Source organism: Cornus florida, unplaced genomic scaffold (assembly GCF_030987335.1).
Source record: "Cornus florida cultivar Cherokee Brave unplaced genomic scaffold, ASM3098733v1 CherokeeBrave_3.0.0_Hap2_Chr05, whole genome shotgun sequence".
In the NCBI taxonomy this organism is placed as follows: domain Eukaryota; kingdom Viridiplantae; phylum Streptophyta; class Magnoliopsida; order Cornales; family Cornaceae; genus Cornus; species Cornus florida.
Genome location: NW_026775575.1, coordinates 110705040 through 110724605, shown reverse-complemented (window position 1 = coordinate 110724605; position 19566 = coordinate 110705040). Strand labels below are relative to the sequence as shown.

The following is a 19566-nucleotide window of genomic DNA, read 5'->3' as shown; positions in this document are numbered from 1 at the left end:
TCTTCTCTGGCAACAAAAATAAACAAAACCTGAATTGAGGATGAAAAACATAAAAAGTAAAAAATAGGGAATAAAAATAAAATTAAAAAAAAAAAAGGGAAAAAGAAGATTACATATATTATGAATGACTCTAAAACTGTAAGCATTACAAAATATATAACACCGCCAATTGCCACCTTTTTTCCCTTTTGAATCTGTATCTACAATACACGACGAGATCAAAGATCCTCACTCTTCACATTACCTGCATTCACTATGATTTAATGCCAAAATTTGTTTTGTTGTTATGACCTTCAATAAAGCAGATCTCAGCAAAATCCTAGGTGCAAGCATCTCCCCTTTCCATCCTTGTTAATTTCTTTTTCAGCGCTCTTTGAGCTCCTCCTCCCATTTATCCCGGTTAAAACAATTCTCCCCAATATACTTCATTAAAACTTTCTGACAGGATAGTCAAGAACCCAAATGGCATTTGACCAAATTAGACCATCTCCAGTAGCTTGACATTTCCTGTGGAATTTGCAGCAACTAAGGTGGACGATTGACCACGCCAACACACAGATGATATAAACTGCGCAGGGTCATCCACTTCTTCACCAGAAAGTGGATCTGAGCTACCGAATTTGAATGACAATACAGGCATGGGGAAGGCTTTGTGGTAGATGACCACCTGTACCGTAAATAATAACATCAGCACCAGAAAAACAAACGGAAATAGCAGCACTAAATATGCACTATCAACCAACAAGCAGCTCTAAAAATAAATAAATAAAATAAAATAAAGAGGTGGTCTAGGAAGAAGGTTGATTTAACCTTTACATAAAATATACTCTGTTTTCACAGGTGTAAATTTTGTAAAGAAGTAAATTGATAACATTCCCTTTAATTAAACAGGTGTGCGATCAACAAAAGTTGCATACTTGACAACCAAAGCAATTACCACTTTATTTATATGGGGAACAGAAAAGAAAGTATTCAGGCTTGAATACTAATATTCCAGTAAAAAGATCAAGAGATAGACAATTAAAAAACGGTAGCACTACTATTTGGAAGTGGCAGGGGAATAAATGAATTTCTTGACATTCAATTAGTGGGAGGAATTAAATAAATAAATAAAAACATGTGAGGAACCAAATTTTTTTACTGTGATTGCATTAACCAAAAGAGATGGTGGTCATGCAAGTTAAGGATTTCATTGGCTCAGATATATTACAACTAATTTTTGCAGATAACCAATGCAACCAACCAAGCACCGCAATTAAAGCAAATGATGTGGCACAGTTAAAATTGACTAGGTATGACTCATTCAAGTTTTGCACTCTTTTTTAAATGTCCTCTATGTTTGGTACAAAGTGGATTATTCATATGATTCTGTGTTAGTATCATAAACTTTTTGTACCATATTTGGACCCAAGAAGGTGCAGAATAACCAGACAGTTAATTAGCAAGAGTGATTTAACTGAGGTAATACTTGATATTCTACCCCCATCAGGGTTTCACAATGTATATTAACTGATGCAGGGTGGGGCCATGTGTTGATGGCAAAGTGCGTAGAAAATTCCCAGTCTATTGACCAATCCATCAAGTAACATTGAAATATAGCACAAACTCAACATGTCCAGAAGTCACTAATCTAGGACAAATTTCCAACAGCCATATCAAATACACCATGAACAGATGCCAAATTAACAATCAATAGATTCTGCAAATCAAGTGGAAGATTCCAGAAACCACTTGTGTTGCATGAATACTGTGAAATTACTTGGATTACACTATGGGATCTCACAGGACTCGACTTGCTTTGCATAATATGGAACCCCTAAACTAAGTTTTGTTTATATAAACAATTTTCAGTCGATACGTCGATCCATCTCTGATGCAATATTTAACGATGAGGGTATTCTTCGCTACGCCAACCATGCAGCTTAATACATAAGTTTGAAGCTCATTTTGCAGTACAAGAATTTGATCTGTATTTCTTCATTAAGGTTCATATTAGATGCTTCAATATGGAAAATTCCTGGTCACTGCACCATAAGAATGGGGGTAGGTCAAATCTGAAGTTTGCTCTACAAAAAACAGATTCGTACCTGACCAACTACTAACCCATGTCAAGTAAATTACTCCATAAATCGTACAGCAGAATCCAACGTGATCAGCAGGATACCTTATTCCCAAAGCATGATAGGACTTTCGTACTTTTAGTAATGATAAACCTGATTATAAACTGCCACTTGGGTTTTACTGTTTCATTTTGTGACAAGAAGTTGAAAAGAAATTTTGAAAGGCCATTGACCAGTATTGGTCCTGCCTACGTATGCCGAAGACACCTAACCTTTGACATTATTTTTTTGCACAAAATGACTGCTCTCGGACTTGAACCTTGTCCTCGCGTTCCTGAGCCAAGCTTTTATGCATGCATCAAGCAAATGGCCCTTAAAGAGGAAATTTCAATTATCGAAAATAGAAAGTAATTGTGAAGGACAATTACCTCATTTTAATGGATCTTTTAATTAACAGGAAAGAGAACATTAAAAAAAGAATAATTGGTAAATGGTAATTCAAATAAGAAAATGAATGGTAAATTCCTGTTTGCATAATCAATAGCAATGTGAGGTTAAAATATGAAGTACCTCATTTGTTTCCGAGCCTGTAGCAATGTAACCTTCCGATACAGACAGCCCCACAAAATTCTGAAAGAAGTCAACATGCATCAGCAACAAAATTTATGCCAAGCATGAGCAGATTTCAACAAGCAATTCACAAATGCAAATTCTATATCAGGACAAATTTGATTATAGAGGATAAATAACACAGAAATTGAAGAAATTTCAAAAGAGATTGCTATTCTAACATTAGCAACATGAGAAATTGTAGGACAGAATTCGATAATAGCAGGGGAATGAAATATTTTCATTAATGTACTATCAAAATTCAAGGCTACAAAGGATATCATTGGCAATTAACAAGAAATCTTCACAGACAATCAAATTCAAATTATTATACTGTAAAAAGAGAAGTTGCCAAACATGTTGAAATTTTGTGTTCATAAATATTCACTCAAGTGAGTGCAGTTCAATTGTCAGTCCAAGAGCCCTAACTATAATGCATCTATCAGTAATGACAAATGTTAATCATTTATTTTATTTGTATCATAAACTTTAAGATAAATTAAAATATACTCATTTCAACTTATTGCAGCCAAAATGAAAATATACCACCCCACATAAACCAACAAATTGCACATATAATGACATTAGGTTAGCTATCACTCTTTTTCCAAAAATATTGCAATTTGATTTGCTGCAATCTTGCAATTCTTTTTGCTGCAATCCTTCTCATTGTTTAGTTTTTTTGCCAGGTGGAATGAAGATTTGGGCTCAATCTTTCAAACATTTCTGTGTGTTGCAGGATATAGGTAAATTATGGGTAGAATGGAAGAGGTAATATAAGAAGTGAAAAGGGTAAAATATATATGTCTATATGTGTGTATATTTTATTGTTCTTGTTTCTGAAAAATATGTTAAAAGCAAGTAATGTGTGTGTGAGAGAGAGAGAGAGAGAGTTCGATAACTGTAAGTCAAAGACTATTACCACACTTAGATATCAAATTCAGCCAATAAATGGTGGAAAACCATTCCGGAGCCCGCTTGTTTTTTGAGTCATCAAATTTCCAAGTCAAATCAAATATTTAAGAATTTCAACAATCTTGATTAAAAAAATTCTCATCTTCAAATCAAATATTTGAGTCATCAGTTTCCTTTCTTGAATGAGATTAATTAGTCATTCGCAGCTCTAGTATTCATAGATAAAATGAGCACATGCTCATATTACAAGAAAAGAAACTAAATCAAATCAAAATCAAATCACAACTTATTCTATAGCATAGTCAAATCGCTACTATTATGGTAAGTCATACCATAAATCGTGGTATCATATATGCTATTATATGCATAGTCAAATCTTTGCTATTATGGTAAGTCATACTATAAATCGTGGTATCATATATGCTAACAAAAAGCAAGTCAACTTGGTTCAAACATGGCACCTAAATGTTAAATAACGAATAGATTAAATCCCTAAATTCTCATCATGTTCAGAAGTGATCATCAAAACTTGAATGGGTGATGGATAAGGTGAGCATCCTTCCAGAATCCAGAAGTACCAGATATAATGTGACAAAAAATTTGCTCCAACTCGTTAAGTAGTTTGAGATTTGTCAACCACTGCCAGTCAACCCAGTTACCAACTTGGTGCCTATTAATGCATTACCAAGATTTCCCATTAGAAGAAAACTCGATTTCAAATAACCACTTGTAACTCAAAGGAGCCGGAGATTTGTTATGATCTGTGTTACCTGAACTCGTCAGAGAAGGCCAGAGTGTCCGGGTCGACACGACACGACACGACACGGACACGGGATATGTGTCAGACCCTCCATTTTTCAATCGGACACGGCTAATAACGAAAATACATAAAATGATGTGTACTATGATGCTTGTGAAGGATTAGGAATTTTTTTCGTGTTTTTTTGTTAAATCTGCAGGCATATGAAGCTTTCTGTTTCAACAATGGCCGTTCTGGTTCGGATCGGTGGTCTGAAGGTTGAAGACGACTTGCTGTTTATGAACCCACACGCGCTGCTTTTGTGCAATTTTTTGTGCCATCTTGTGCGTGGTTTCACGAACTTAATATCTAACCTTTTAACGGTCAGGATCACAACACCTGTTTATTTGGATCTGGAAAGATAAGAGACACTGGGACACAGCTGTAAAAAGTCTTGCATCTCACGTGGAAAAAAGGACCTACTATGGACTTTTGACTCGGCTTCCTTTTATGGTTACAGCTGTAACTTTGCTTTTATGGTACTGCTATATGAATCGGCTTCCTTTTTAATTGGGCTTTTGACTTGTACAGGCCCAAAACCCAAGCATCAATCCATGACTGAGATGCACATACAGAGACATATAAGCCCATATTGAATTAGTCATCCTTTTTTATTGTGCTTTGACTTGTACAGGCCCAAATGCCAAGATACAGAGGCATATTAGCCCAAGCCCAAACTCGCCCTTGGTTAAACAAAAAGAGCCCTACAGCTCAGAATTTCTTATTTACAGGTTCCATAAAAATAGCAGTAACAGGGGAATGCATAGCCATGACATGCCACCTATCAAATGAGGCAAACAAATGCAGTAATAATTATAAAATTCTTATAAAAGAGTACAATTGATATATATATTTTTAGTTTTAGGATTAATGTCTCAAACATAACTTACAAATTTTTCTCTTTTTAAAGTGTCCAAGTACCCCTGTGTCCAATATTTGGACACTTTTAATCCGAGTCCCCGTGTCCTGAAAATTGATAGATTGACGAATCCGACTCCTATACACGCACCCGTGTCCGACACCCGTACCCGAGTCCGGGTAACATAGGTTATGATGATCTGTTGCTTTCATAGATTGTTTAAGTCTCCAATGAAGTGGCATCATAGTAGATAAGTTGATATTGTTAAATTTGGATGCGGAAATAAGAAATGCAAATAGGAAAAGGGTAGAGAGAAAAATGGAGAACACAGCTATATACATGATTCGGCACGAAGGCCTACATCCATGCACAAAGAGCCACTAAGGGCTACATTTTTATTATTCAGATCTATATATTGCTTGAGTGCAAAGAACCTATATATAGGAATGGTAAAGATAAGAATATATAGAAGGTGTACAATATAGTCAAAGGAGGCACCGTGATTGGTGGAGGATTTTCCTCCACCATTATATAGAAATATTTATAGTTGGAAGAAAATTAACCGGATCACCGTGATTGGTGAAGGATTTTCCTACACAATTATATAGAAATATTTATATATTTCAACACTCCCCCTCAAGTTAGAGCATGAATATCATGCCAACTTGTAAAAGAAACGCCTCGAAAGATGATAAGAAGGTGTCTGGAACAAAGCCAAAAAATTGACCAGATCTTGTCGGGGAAAATAACCCCATCCTGCAGGAGAAAATAAATTGGAACAACGCCGGGGAAAATGGCCGGAACAACGCCGGGAAATGACCGGAACTAAGCCGAAAAAATGGCCGGAACAAAATCGGAAAAAGAATGTGAAGACGTAGAGAATATGCTCCATGATAATAACTTTCATACTCCCCCCCAAAATATAGGATCGATGCTCTAATACCATGCTACAAAGCATAAAACATATTAAACAAGAAGAATAAAGAGATTACGTGGTTCAGCCACTAGGGCCAACGTCCACAGCCTGGACTCGTCGACGACGGCCAGAGTGTCCATGTCGACAGGACACGATACGGACACCGAGATGGAATACGTGTCCGACCCTCCGTTCTTCAATCGAACAAGGCTGATGACGAAAATAAACAAAAGGATGTGTAACTCGATGCTTGTGAGGATTAGGGATTTTTTTCGTGTTTTATTTATTAGATCTTCAGCTATACGAAGCTTCCTGGTTTAACAATGGCGCTCTGATTCGAATCGGTGGTCTAAAGGTTGAAGACAACTTCTTGTTTGTGAAATCGCACGCGTTGACTTTACATGTACCTATCTGAGCGTGGTTTCACGCAATTGTTAATACCCAACCTTTAATGGCCAGGATGATGCCACCTATTAACCTATTTATTTAGTTCTAAAAAGATACAGACAATAATGGGCTTTTAATAAAAGTAAAAAATTCAATGCCTTACAGCTGGAAAGCAATACCTACAACTGTGTGTGGTATACAGTTGTTACTTTACCTTTATTAGGAGTTATGACTGATATACACATCGTTTATATTGTTGAGTTGGGCTTCCTTGTTAATTGTGCTTTGACTTGTACAGGACCAAAGGTCAAGACTAAGATGACAATACAAAGGCATATTAGCCCAATCCCAAACTCGCTCAAAAGGAGCCCTTAAAATTTTTGATTACAGGTTCCCATCAAATAGTAACACGGGAATGCATATCCATGACTATAGCCATGCCACCAATCAAATGAGGCAAACAAATGGTAGTAATAATTATAAAATGTTTATAAAAAATTACAATTGATATATTTATTTTTTTATTTTTATGATTGATGTCTCAAACATGAAAAAATCTTCCAAATTTTTTTTAACTTTCCAAAGTGTCCAAGTACCCGTGTCCAATATATGGACACTTTTGAGCCGTGTCCACGTATCCTGTAAATTAATAGATTGATGAATCCGACCCCTAGACACGCATCCGTGTCCGACACCCGTACCCGAGTCCGGGTAACATATCCATGGCACAAAGAGCCCAAAGGGCTACATCACTTTTATAATACTCTCTCTATTTATATACAATACATTGGTGGAGGCTCCTTTATATAGGAGAAGAAATTATGAGAATGGAAATAATTAGAAAATAGGAAACAAAGAGGATATTTCTCCTATGATTCGTCTAGTAACACCAAATCTTCAATAATAGGAAACAATATCAATTACTGAAAGATTCTCCTCCAATGATTCCTCCATTAAATCTTCAATACTCCCCCTCAAGTTGGAGCATGAATGCCCAGCTTGTCATTGAGATGACGAGTAACAAGTGTGAATGAAAAAGAAAGAAGAGAGAAGACGAAGAACAATGCTACCGAACACACCGACAACCCAAACAAGTCAACAAAAACCTACCGTAAACATGGCAAAGGCGAAAACAATGCTACCGAACATACCGGCAACCCAAACAAGTTGATAAAAACTGTCGGAGACACGGCAAAGACAAAGACAATGCTACCGAACACACCGGCAGCCCAAACAAGTCAATAAAAATTGTCGGAAACACGGCAAATGCAAAGAAGATTACTACCGAACAAACCGACAGCCCAAACAAGTCACAGATAGCATCGAAAAACCCTTAGCAACATTTAAGATGATAAGGGAATACCCCAAAATAGGGGTCCGAACCAAGGAAGATAAATTAGGCTCTGATACCATGTTGAATTTTGGATGCGGAAATAAGAAATGCAAATAGGAAAAGGAAAGAGAGAAAAATGGAGAAACACAACCATATACAAGGTACAGCACTAAGGCCTACATCCATGGACAAAGAGCCACTAAGGCCTACATTTTTATTATTCAGATTTGTATATTGCTTAGTACAAAGAGCATATATGTAATACCCCGATATTTTAAAAAGGATTTATTAATTAAATTAATTTATATTATATTATTATTATTATTATTTTTAAATGATTTGTTTTATTTAATTAGGTGCTTGATAGTTGTGATTTGTTTTATTTAATTAAGTGCGTAGGTAAATTGTATTGTTTTAATTAAATTATATTTTGTAATTTTATTTGTTAAATTTATACGGTGTTTGATTTGTGGAATGCTAGTTAGTGAATTGTTTATTTGATTTGCGTGATTTTATGTTGGTGTAACTTTATTTAATTTCATTATGTTAGGTATTTAAGTTATTTGGATTGGGATTAAAGGAAGTTGGACCAACGGATGTGGTATTGGGCTTGAAGGAAGCCTTGTTGGGTTAATTGGTAAAGGCCCGTGGTTGTGAGGATATTTAATAATTATCTTTGCATAATTATACCTATATAATTACATGTGTATATTAATTCATTATTAAATCATGTGGAGGGGTATATATGTCAATATAATTATATATTGATATATATAGGTATATATAATTTATTTAACTAATGGTTATATATGGAAGGTAATATATATATATATTTACATTAAAATATATGTATGTATATATATTATTTAAAAGATAAATATTATTTATTTTATATGATAATAATCCTAATGGGAAAAGGATTTAGGTTTTTGGATGTGTATAAATAGACACATAAGACTTTAGGGTTAGGAGTTTTTCCACGTTAGAAAAATAAGAGAATTAGAGAGAGAAGAAGAAGGGCTAGCGAAGAGGAGGGCGGATCAAAGAACGTAAGAGGAGACCAAATTTGGAAAAGAAAAGGCGAGTTCTTCTCTACTTCTCCTCTTAGAACTCATAAACTTATCACCTTGATTATCGAAATTATAATTTTATTTTATTAAATTAAATTATTATTCAGATTGGAGGAGCATATTTATTCTTTACAAAATTATAGAATTAAACATGTGAATATATGTATGCATTGTTCTGATAATTTAGATCTTGTATGTGAGGTTAGGTTAAGTTAATTAAATTTTATTTTTTTTTAAATTTTTATATCTTGCGTTAACCTTGTGTAGCACGATTAATTAAATTAAATGGATTTTAATTTAATTGTATATGTTCATTTATGCCCAAAATAATAAATAAATCTTTTGGAATTTTCTGAGTTTTTTTTTAAAATTTTCTGGAATTAATTTATATTTTTAATGTTATTATAGAAATTATTTATATATACTGTTATATATAGAAATATGTTAAATTGTTTAACATATGACATTACTGGAGGCGGCTGTAGCAAATAGGGTGTGCAATCCAGTGTGGTGCGGCTTAGAGTAAGTTGGTGTAGCACTGATCTGGGCCATGGGTTAAGTTGATGAGTGATTAGAATAATCCTATGCTTCGCGGTGCATGGAGGGATGGTGCACTTGAGCATCTAGACCATTCATTAGGTCTGGTCAAAGGAGGGATTATCCAGTGTAGCGCGGCGTACCAAATCAACCAACAGCAACCAATTAGGAGCTGCCAACACGCGCCGAGAGTGGCTCAGGCGCGTGAGGGCGCGTGCAGGCGCGTGGACGCGCCTGCCGGTAAGGGGAAGCGCGTGGAGGCGCGTGGGAGTAGTCTAGGGGTATGTGGCGGCGCGTGAAGGCACGTGGGGATGCGTGTGAGGTCCTGGAAAGTTGCTTGAGACTCCGGTGAAGTTCCAGTATTTATCTTAAGCTTGTTAGGGTTAAAATTAATCATTAGAGGGTGTGTTCTTGATGTTCTGAGAGCCTCAGAGTGTTACTAAGATACCTAGTAGCATTTAGTGGTATAAATACAATTAATTAAATATTTTTGCAATGAAAGGAGGGTAGATATGATTTTAAATAGTCAACGATTGGTATGGAATGTATGATACACACATATATATATATTATAAAATATATGTGTATATATATATTATTTAAGATTATTAAATATTATAAATCTTGTTTGGTATGACTTGATTCGTGTATGGTATGGTTGATTTAAAAGCGTAATAGATACACGGTTATTAAATTAAGGACATGCTTATTATATGCATGTGAAGTCTATGTATAATTATACCTAGAGTTAAGTTTTAAGTTAGTACATGGTTGAATTGTAGGCATGGATGAGTTGCCAAAGGCTTTGATATACTGCCTTATTGGTTATGAATAAATTTCATATATGGGAAGCATGGTTGAATTGCTAATTAATTGTAAAAGTAAATATATTGAAGGAAGCATGGTTGAATTGCTAGTATATAAATAAATATATTTATAAATGGCATGGTTGATTTGCCGGTGCATATTTAAATCGCTATATGTGTAGATGACTAAATTACTGTTTAGGATGGAGTTAAGGTGAGTGGGGTTTACTTTATGAGAAAATTATAAAAAGGGGGGGCTTGGTCTAGGTATGACTAATAATTAATTATTGGTGAGTGGTTTTGACAATTTAATGCTCTATTAACAGATAGGATTCTTGTACTATATATATAAGGATTTATATATATATTGGTAGCATCGCATATTAAAGTTAAAGCTTAATTAGGGATGGTTTTGGTAAAGATGATCTGTTTATTGGTTTTCAGAGGCTTGGTAGAGAAAACTTGCTCGTAGGGTTTAACCCGCGATTTATTTTTCAGGTTGTTAGAAGGTCAAGTCTCAAGGTTGAGGATCCGCAGCTGGAGGACTTATCCATTCCTTCTATTTGCTTAAAAGTAGGATATTAGTTTTGTTTCAGTTGATATTAGTATTTATTTGGTTGAAATTCTAAATATTAACTTTTGGTTAAGGGGTCCTTGAGTTACGGGATTCCCGAGTTGTAACCATTTGGAAGTTATTAATGGATTTACTATTAATTGGATTTCTTCAGCGTTTTATTTTATTCTTTATTTCATTTTGTAATCCGTGCTTGTTTAAATACTATAATTGGTTTGATATTCCCTAATTTTGTGCGCGGACTTGATCAACCCGTGTTCCGAAATTAGGGGGTATCACAATATATATAGGCACGGTAAAGAAAAGAATATATGGAAGGTGTACAATATAGTCGAAGGAGGAACCGTGATTGGTGGAGGATTTTCCTCCACCATTATATAGAAATATTTATAGTTGGAAAAAAATTGACCGGATCTCCGTGATTGGTGGAGGATTTTGCTCCACAATTATATAGAAATATTTATATATTTCAACATTAATGGAAAATAAATCACATTCTTGGGCATTGGCTCATGAGGTAAAAGGGGTGGGATGTGGAAGTGGTAGGTCTATGTCCAAATCCTGCCTACAGAGTAAAATAAACAAAAGAAAAAGAAGAAAAAAGGTGGGAATTCCCATCAGTTACAATTCATTTTAGACACAATTACAACCAAGTCCAACTACTATATTAAAAGGTCCAATAATCATAAACTGCAAAACAAGATACGCAGAAGGGTATTTATGATATTCAAGTTTTTTGACATTAAACGACAAAGCTCAAACTGCATAAATAACATATGCAGCTACAAAGAAGAACTAATGAAACAGCCAGTAGTTTCAATAGGCATAGATGTAAACGTTTGAAGCTGCTGCTGCTTCTTTTTTTCAAAACAAAACAAAACAAAACAAAACTGTATCTTGTAAATTTGTAGTTCATTAAATCTGAAAACATATATGTTAAAAAGTAAAAATATTAGACAAGTTTATCTCTTTGTTCAGATTCATTTATTAAATCTGCAGTCAAAAGGAACCCTTCCTTCACCAGGGATGGGTAAAACACACTGATGAATTTCCCTTTCCAGTAACTTATTCAAATTGTAAATGGTTCCCACAGCCACATTTCATGCACTCAACATTCAAAGCTTTGGATGAGCTTTCAGAAATTTCCTGCATTTTAATTAAGTCTAATCAATTATGTTTAACATCAAGACATTTCAGTGTATGTCCCAATTCTGACTAATGTGATAAACTACCGATTTTTAACAACCAACATCGGCCAATTTTGTATAGCCTAAAATGGTTTTTTGGTGTAATTCCTGCATGCATGAAGATGGCAGAACATGTGAATGTTCAGGAACCGGGGAAAAATCCCCAGGATTCAACCAAGTCTCTTTTCACACAAAACTTATACAAGTTCCCTAGAACAATATATTAATTTCATGAATGTGGAAACGCCAAAAACTCCAGCATATAGAATTTACCAGCAGAGTGTGACAAATTACTGGAACAATTTATTTATTTCCTGAACATAGGAACACCAAAAACTCCAGCATTTACAATTTACTTGCTAGTATCATCCAGAACATGAGGCTTTCCTTCATAATAAAAAATTTAAAAAAGGTCATGAGGCACATGAAGGTCCAGAGAGAGACAAAAGTTCAATGATGTGTGGTCAACAATTAGAGCAAGTCATACCCTGTCCTTGAATAAGACTTCAAAAAGGTTTTCCTGCCTGCTAGTTACTTTTATACTAACAAAACTCAAAATGTTTTGAATTCAAACAAATTAACAGCCAAGAATTGAAACCAACAGGAAACAAAATGATAGAAATCTTTAGCTGATATAGCAAGAAAACATACCTTTACATTCATGTGGCCGGTGAATGATTGTAAAGGACTGTCAAGAACCTGGGATGTGCACATTGACAAATCCCAAAGCTTCAGTGTGTTATCCGTTGATGCAGAAACAATATTCGTTGAATCAATAAACTTGATGTAGCTCACAGTTTTGTTGTGTCCAATTAATGTACAGAGTGGCATCTTTGAGTTACGGAGGTCATAGTAATAAATTTTATGATCAGCTGAGCCAAATGCAAGAGAACGACCAGAATCCAGAGGGAACTGGACACAGCAGACATTGGCCTTCGTTTTGATGGTACCGACACTTACTCCCTGCAGTAGCAACCCATGTAAGAGAAACAACTTATTACACATCCAGATTTAAATCTACACAGCAATGGTAACTAGATGACTGCAGTACGTTTAGTTTCAAAGCTGACATCCACCAAGTGCAAAAATAGAATTGCCTGATTGATATTCCAGAGCTTAACAGAACCATCATCACTCCCGCTGGCCAACAATGTAGGATCTGCTAATGAGAAGTCGACGGACCACACACGTCTCTCATGCTCTCTCATTTCCATAAATACTTGACTTCTTGCGACGTCCCATACCTGAACATGTAATACACAAACCACTTATTTTTACTATTAAAAATTAAAAGCCTAAAGGTGAATGAAATTTAAGGCTTGACCAACCTGCACTACACCTTCAAAATTACTTGAAGCAATCTGGCTCTTAATATAGCCATTCCAACATATGCTGCTTAGCTTTGACCTACTCGCCATTTCAACCACTGGATAATGAATATCACGATCTTCATTTAAGATGCTATTATATTCAAATACTTTGATTTTCTTATTTACACCAGCTGATGCAAAAAATTCTCCGTCGCGATCAAAACTAAGAGAGCAAACTAGATTGGAAGAATTTAAAAGATCACCTTGCTTCAAGTCTGCCTTAACATTTAACTTACTGAAAGACAGATACTTGCACAAGCCATCAAGGAATGAATTTATCCATCCACTTTGCCTACCCTTGCTATGCCGCTCTTTTGATGACAAATTATTTACAGAACTTCTTTCATTTACAACGATAGACCCTTTACCATCACTACTCATTGGAGAATGCCTGCACAATGGTTTGCCAGTTAATTTAACTGGCCTGCGTCTTGTCAAGAAATAAGCCGACTCCAGTTTCTTGAAGTTCTTCATCAATCGAGAATTTTTAAAAAGAATGTTTTCTTTATTTTCAGCAGGTGTCTCTGACTTCTGACCCTCATCTAGATGATCATCACATTCCTCTCCATCATGAATGTGAAGCCCAGGTTTAAACCGTTTTCTGGACCCAGAGCTACAAGAATCATCATTGTCAACAATATTCATGGAAGGGAGATCGGAAGCTGAATCCTTACCCAACTCAGGAAACGAGCTTCCTTTTTGCCTAACAACTGTTTGATGCGTTGTGACTTCTTCTATATCAGAAGACAGAAAGGAAATTGTATCATGCAAGTTATCTGCAATTTCCTTTTTTCTTTGTTGCATCAGCAAAAGGAATTCCAGCAACAATTCCTGCTCCTCTATTCTCTCTCTAAGCTCTACTGCTGCTTCACGTTCTTCCAAGTTGTCTCTTGGTTCATTAAGAAATTCACTTTCCAACAATGCACTGTCATAACCGGTAGGAGAAAGTTAATAGTATGAAAACTTTTTGTTACAAGGATGAAAAAAATCTTGCAAGTAAATTTAAGTATGAGAATCTTACTAGAAAAGGAAAGAACATTAAAAGTTTTTATCTTACAAAGCTAAAGTTACAGGTAGCAAAAAATGATTAGTAAATATAACCCCAGAAGTTTAGCAGTGAAAAAATAATATCTACTCAAATTTCCAGCACAAAATGACATTCAGACAACTTTTCACCAAAAAATATTGATCATAATTACGTTTTCTTGCACACAATGATTCATATAATCTCAGCATGAATTTTATTATTATTTCTCTTGGTATGTAAGAGTAAGCACATATCTTTAAGGCTGCTCTTTGAGGTAATCCTGTGTACTTGAGTAGCCCCTTTGGCACCTTATTTTTTAAAATATTTTTCAATTTATAAATATGAGAGAGAGAGAGAGAGAGAGAGAGAGAGAGAGAGAGAGGGAGGGAGAATAAAAGTGTCATGTAACTCAATATATATCCAACAGATGACAACACTAATGTCAGCAATACAGTTTTCTAGATCTCTTTGTACTACTACAAAAATTACAGAGATAAACCAATAGAGAGGAGCAGATTGAGGGAGGAAACCATCATTGTGGCCAATAACACGCAAAATTAGAAAGGTCATTTCCTGGTTAGTTACACTTATATGGGAATGTAAACAAGGTAGAAAATTACGTCTATCCATTGAGATATGGTATGCTACAAGATAATATTTGCGACAAGAAATGAATCCTAATTTTTAGGATGACTGACCCTTTTAATACAGTCCATATAATATCTTTGTCGGGAGCTAGAGGAAATGAATCTCAGGTACATCAATTAGTAGTATGAGAGGATTAAAGTCGGATCCCCACTTAATGAATTATACATACATATTTATGTGCATATACTTTCCAATTGAGGAATCAACCATTTTTGGAGATAACAACGTGTATATATCAATGTATATATATATAGATACACACACACACATAAAAACACGAGAACAGGCCAAGCCGCCATGAGTTGTTGCTGTTTCAAACATTTATTTTTATCAACTGTTCAACAATTTTGTTGAACCAAAAGTTGGTTTTCAACCCTTTCTAGAAACAAGGTTATCAATAAATTGGCAACATTCCATAAGCAGGTTTGATATTCAGAGGCAGCGTAATTCAACTCCCTGAAAGAATCATTGAAGCTGGTTGATTGGCAGCCTCATTAGTAATGCGGTGTCAGAAACACAAGTTCACCTTAGAGTTAAAATGTGAACGTACATCATTTAGTAAAATAGGGATAAAGTTATCGCTTAAGTGACCCATCTTGCACCAAAAGCTACTGTTACAAGCTTCCATTGAAAGGCCTTTTGAATAATTTTAGTTCTCGTGAAAGTCCCTTTACTTCGTCTCACCAAACAACCATTTTTTTTTTTTTTTGATAACTCATATTTTCTTAGAAAGCACTTTTAGGAGTTCGAAATCCTTTGAGTCTCCTAGAAGCTTCCCCCCCAAACACTACCTAAATCATCTTCACACTTTTAATATAGAAACTGTTGTAAAGCATAAAACGGAAGCAAATAAATAAATGAAACACGAAGAACACAAGGATATTACGTGGTTCAGCCACTAGGGCCTACATCCACGACACAAAGAGCTAATATGCTAGATGACAAAAACTGAAAATAAACATCAACACCAATGCTACAAATAATTGTTACCACCGTTCTGTGTCTCACCGTATACCAAACCTCAAAGTAGGAAACACCTATCACCATGGTAAACTAATATGCTAGATGACAAAAACTGAAAGACGAAATATTCATAGGCACAACGCTCATGTCATGATGCAACTGAGATACAAAAATGGCATGTTGTAAGAAAAAGGTTACCCCATCTTTGGCCGACTACTTGGCTCAGGGTGTAGCAACCATAGGCAAAATGAAGCCTCTTTAGGCCACTTCAATAGCAACTGAGGAGGAAGAACACGGTGTCTCAGACTAGACATAGTTGAGCTCTTTTCTTCTGTCGAGGTAAATGTACAGAATAACTGTTCATAAATAAGATATTACCATCAGTTAAGAGTGGGAGAAAAACCAACAAAAGTAATAAATTCAATCTAGATTCAAAAGGGAAAAAAAAAGTAGAAACAAAACAACACGACAGCTTTAAACACTGATCCAGTTTAAGCTACTATGAAAAGTCACATCTAGATTACTGACCTCAAAAAGAAGGACCCCTAGTCGATAAATGTCGGAAGCACAAGAACTTGGCTCACTGGCAAACTCTTCTGGACTAGTGTACCAATTGGTTTCCATAAGCAATATCTCTTTCATTGGAAAGGGATATTTCTTTTCTTCTGCATGCTCAATATTACTGCCTTCTTCCAGTGATTGCATCACATAGGCTGAACCTGACTGCAAGCAACTACTTTCTGATAAAATCTGCCTAGCATTTGCAGAATTAATCTCGAAATGGGAAATTTCAGCACCTAACTGACTTCTCTGTTGATGTAAATCATGGGGCAACGGTGGAGATGAACCCTTAAACTCGGTAGTATGGCTGTTTGACCCATCCTCAAAGGAATCTGAACCTGAATCCGAACAGGAAGCAGACTCTATAAAGGACACGCGGTTAAAAGAAGACATGACAAAGCAGGAAGGGCGCACATTTTGAATAACAATTCCTTGTGAATGTGCTAGGTTAACAATCTCCACTATTTGTGTAAATATGTGCAAGCATTCAAGAACATCAACAGATCGTTCAGAGTTGTCCAACCACTGTCTCAAGCTAACATCACTCCACTCTACAGCACGAACAATAGGATCCACTGCTACCTCATCCTCCTGGGTTTTAAGGTAATCAGCGTAAGGCAGTGTGGCTCTATCCCTCCCCTTTCTTCCAGATATAAAACCAGAATCATGTGAGGCATCTAAAGATAGTCTGTTTATTCTGGCACGAAAAAGCGATCTCGGATTCCTATCGGAGACTGCCGAAGTACTCAATCCCCTAGAACTATCAGACTGTCGCCAATTAGACTCAGATGAACCCTCCATTATCATCCACCTATAGCTGCATGAAGCCCAGAACACACGCAACCAAGAAATGGAGGAATTCTCCGGCTTCCACCACACTCCCTCACCTCCACTAATACCATCTTGAATCACAAACACATCTTAGGGGCAGACACGGCCAAAAGCAATCCACTTCAAAACTCAAAGATCTCACTTCTCCACCTAAACACAATTTCCTTGCTGGCATAAAACGCAGATGATCATTGAGCAAGGAGTTTAAAGCATAAATAACATGAACGCCCCCACCAACTGAAACCCATCAAAGAAAATCCAGTAAACAATCAAAAAGAAAGAAAATTCGAACTCTCCAAATCCCAAATAAAGCAACTCATGCTAAAAGTATCACATACACATGTAGAGACAAGCATACATAAATACACATATTTACATAACATACCCATAGACATGCAAAAATACATACAAATACATGGAAAGAAAGAGAGGCACACCAGGACAACCAGGAGAGGAGATGCTGTTTCCACTGCACCACCCAAAGAACAGAGATCACACATCAAAACTTGCAACAAATGGGCTTTCTCCAAACGAAGCACCACAGCCTCGTAAAATCCACAGGATTTTCTTCTCCAACAGTGAAGAAATAAAAAACAAATAAAAATCTCTCTACGAAAAACACAGACCGTTTATTTGATTTCTAAACTCAATACTTTATTGTTTCTTTTAAAAACCCTAAGTCCCTCGTTATCTATAATCCACTTGTTCCCGCTTTTGTTCCAGATGTACGTGGCACAACCACGTCCTCTTAGCTCCTCTGAAAGCAGAGGCAAAAAAGTAAATTCAACCAACTTGTGGACCAGCAAAAAGGAATTTATAAAAGATTAAGAACATGTGACTTAGAGGATCTTCAAATTCCAATAAATAAGTTTCAACAAAGTTAAATTTAAACTGATCATTGATCAATTAAAATAAGACTAAAACTACTTACGTAATAAGCACATTACCGTTAAATATTATTTTAAAAATAAGATTTGAAATAATTAATATAGAATTAGATGCGCTAACCTTTTCTTCAAGATTGATCTTCAGCTTCCTAGTTTGCAGGCCAAACCCTGAAATAGCATTTTGAATCAATACGATTCTGATTAAAATATTACATCTTCTTACACCAACGAAGGAAAAAAGAAAAAAAAACATACAAACAAACAAACAGATGATCGAAATTTCAACATATGTTCAAGAGAATAGTTGTTTGAACTAATCAATCAAATTCAGCAGAGTATTTATTCACCATATAAATTCAGAGTCCAATAATGACCAAATGCCAACTAATCACAGCTAAATCCAGACATAGACGATTGATTCTGAGTACGTAATTCGCTTTAAACCCTAGATATGAGATTGTTGTGAAAGAGAGAGTGGTCTAGAGAGAGAAAGTGGTCGTTCATTAATTAATCACATTAAATTAAAACAAGCAGGACCGGTTTAAATCACTGTTAAACCCTAGAACCCAAAATTTTAGAGAGAGAAAGAGAGGAGAGAGAGTGCGTTGCAAAAAGGCAGATAATGCAGATTAACTGTTTAAAATGATAACACCTTGAGGGCGTAGCACGTGGCACTGGAGAGATAAGGCGTGGCAATGAGGTCGAACGAGGGTAGGCTCGTAAAGATATTCTGTCAAACCTAATTCCGAAGCAACTTGAGAAACGACCGGGACCTTTTGTTTCTGCCGCGGAGGCCTTTTGTCCTGAGGCTACTACTCCGCACCTACCAACTACTGTATATACTACTACATTAAGAAAGAGAGAAAAACATAAATTTCTTACTTACTTTATGAGGAAAAAAATCTATGGACCACCGGCTCATAGATTTATGTTTTTATTTATTTATTTTTGTCCTTTATTTAAAGTCAATTTTTCTTTCTTTAATCACTCGAGATTTGTATCTTACTATCATGTATGAGATGGAAGTCCAATTTCATATTTTATTAGTATCACCCACAATTAACGACAATTTACAACCACAAAAAATTAAGTTATGAATTTAGTGGAATTTTATAAATCAACAATATGCAGTGTTATTAAACAACATAACAACCCTTAATGACAACATCAATTATCTTCAATTCTTCTAAATTAGTACTTTCAAGTTTCAACCCACTATGAAAATCA

General features: G+C 35.6%; 1 protein-coding gene across 5 annotated transcripts; it reads right to left on the bottom strand.

Annotated features, from left to right (window-relative positions):
• Positions 1-64: 64 nt before the first annotated feature.
• LOC132308555 (protein SPA1-RELATED 3-like) lies at positions 65-18956 on the bottom strand. 5 transcript variants are annotated; one of them, XM_059806668.1, is made up of 10 exons: positions 18687-18952; positions 18461-18507; positions 17890-18209; positions 16589-17689; positions 16259-16416; positions 13381-14347; positions 13150-13296; positions 12704-13015; positions 2631-2690; positions 65-667 (listed from the first exon to the last, which is right to left on the bottom strand). In XM_059806668.1, the coding sequence occupies exons 4-10, from the start codon at positions 17426-17428 to the stop codon at positions 479-481; spliced, it is 2673 nt and encodes an 890-aa protein (XP_059662651.1). In that variant the 5' UTR covers positions 17429-17689; positions 17890-18209; positions 18461-18507; positions 18687-18952; the 3' UTR covers positions 65-478. The 5 variants fall into 5 exon arrangements, with proteins under 5 accessions (XP_059662651.1, XP_059662652.1, XP_059662653.1 ...); XM_059806669.1 differs by having other exon boundaries at positions 16589-17620; XM_059806670.1 differs by lacking the exon at positions 17890-18209.
• Between the last annotated feature and the right edge of the window lie 610 nt (positions 18957-19566).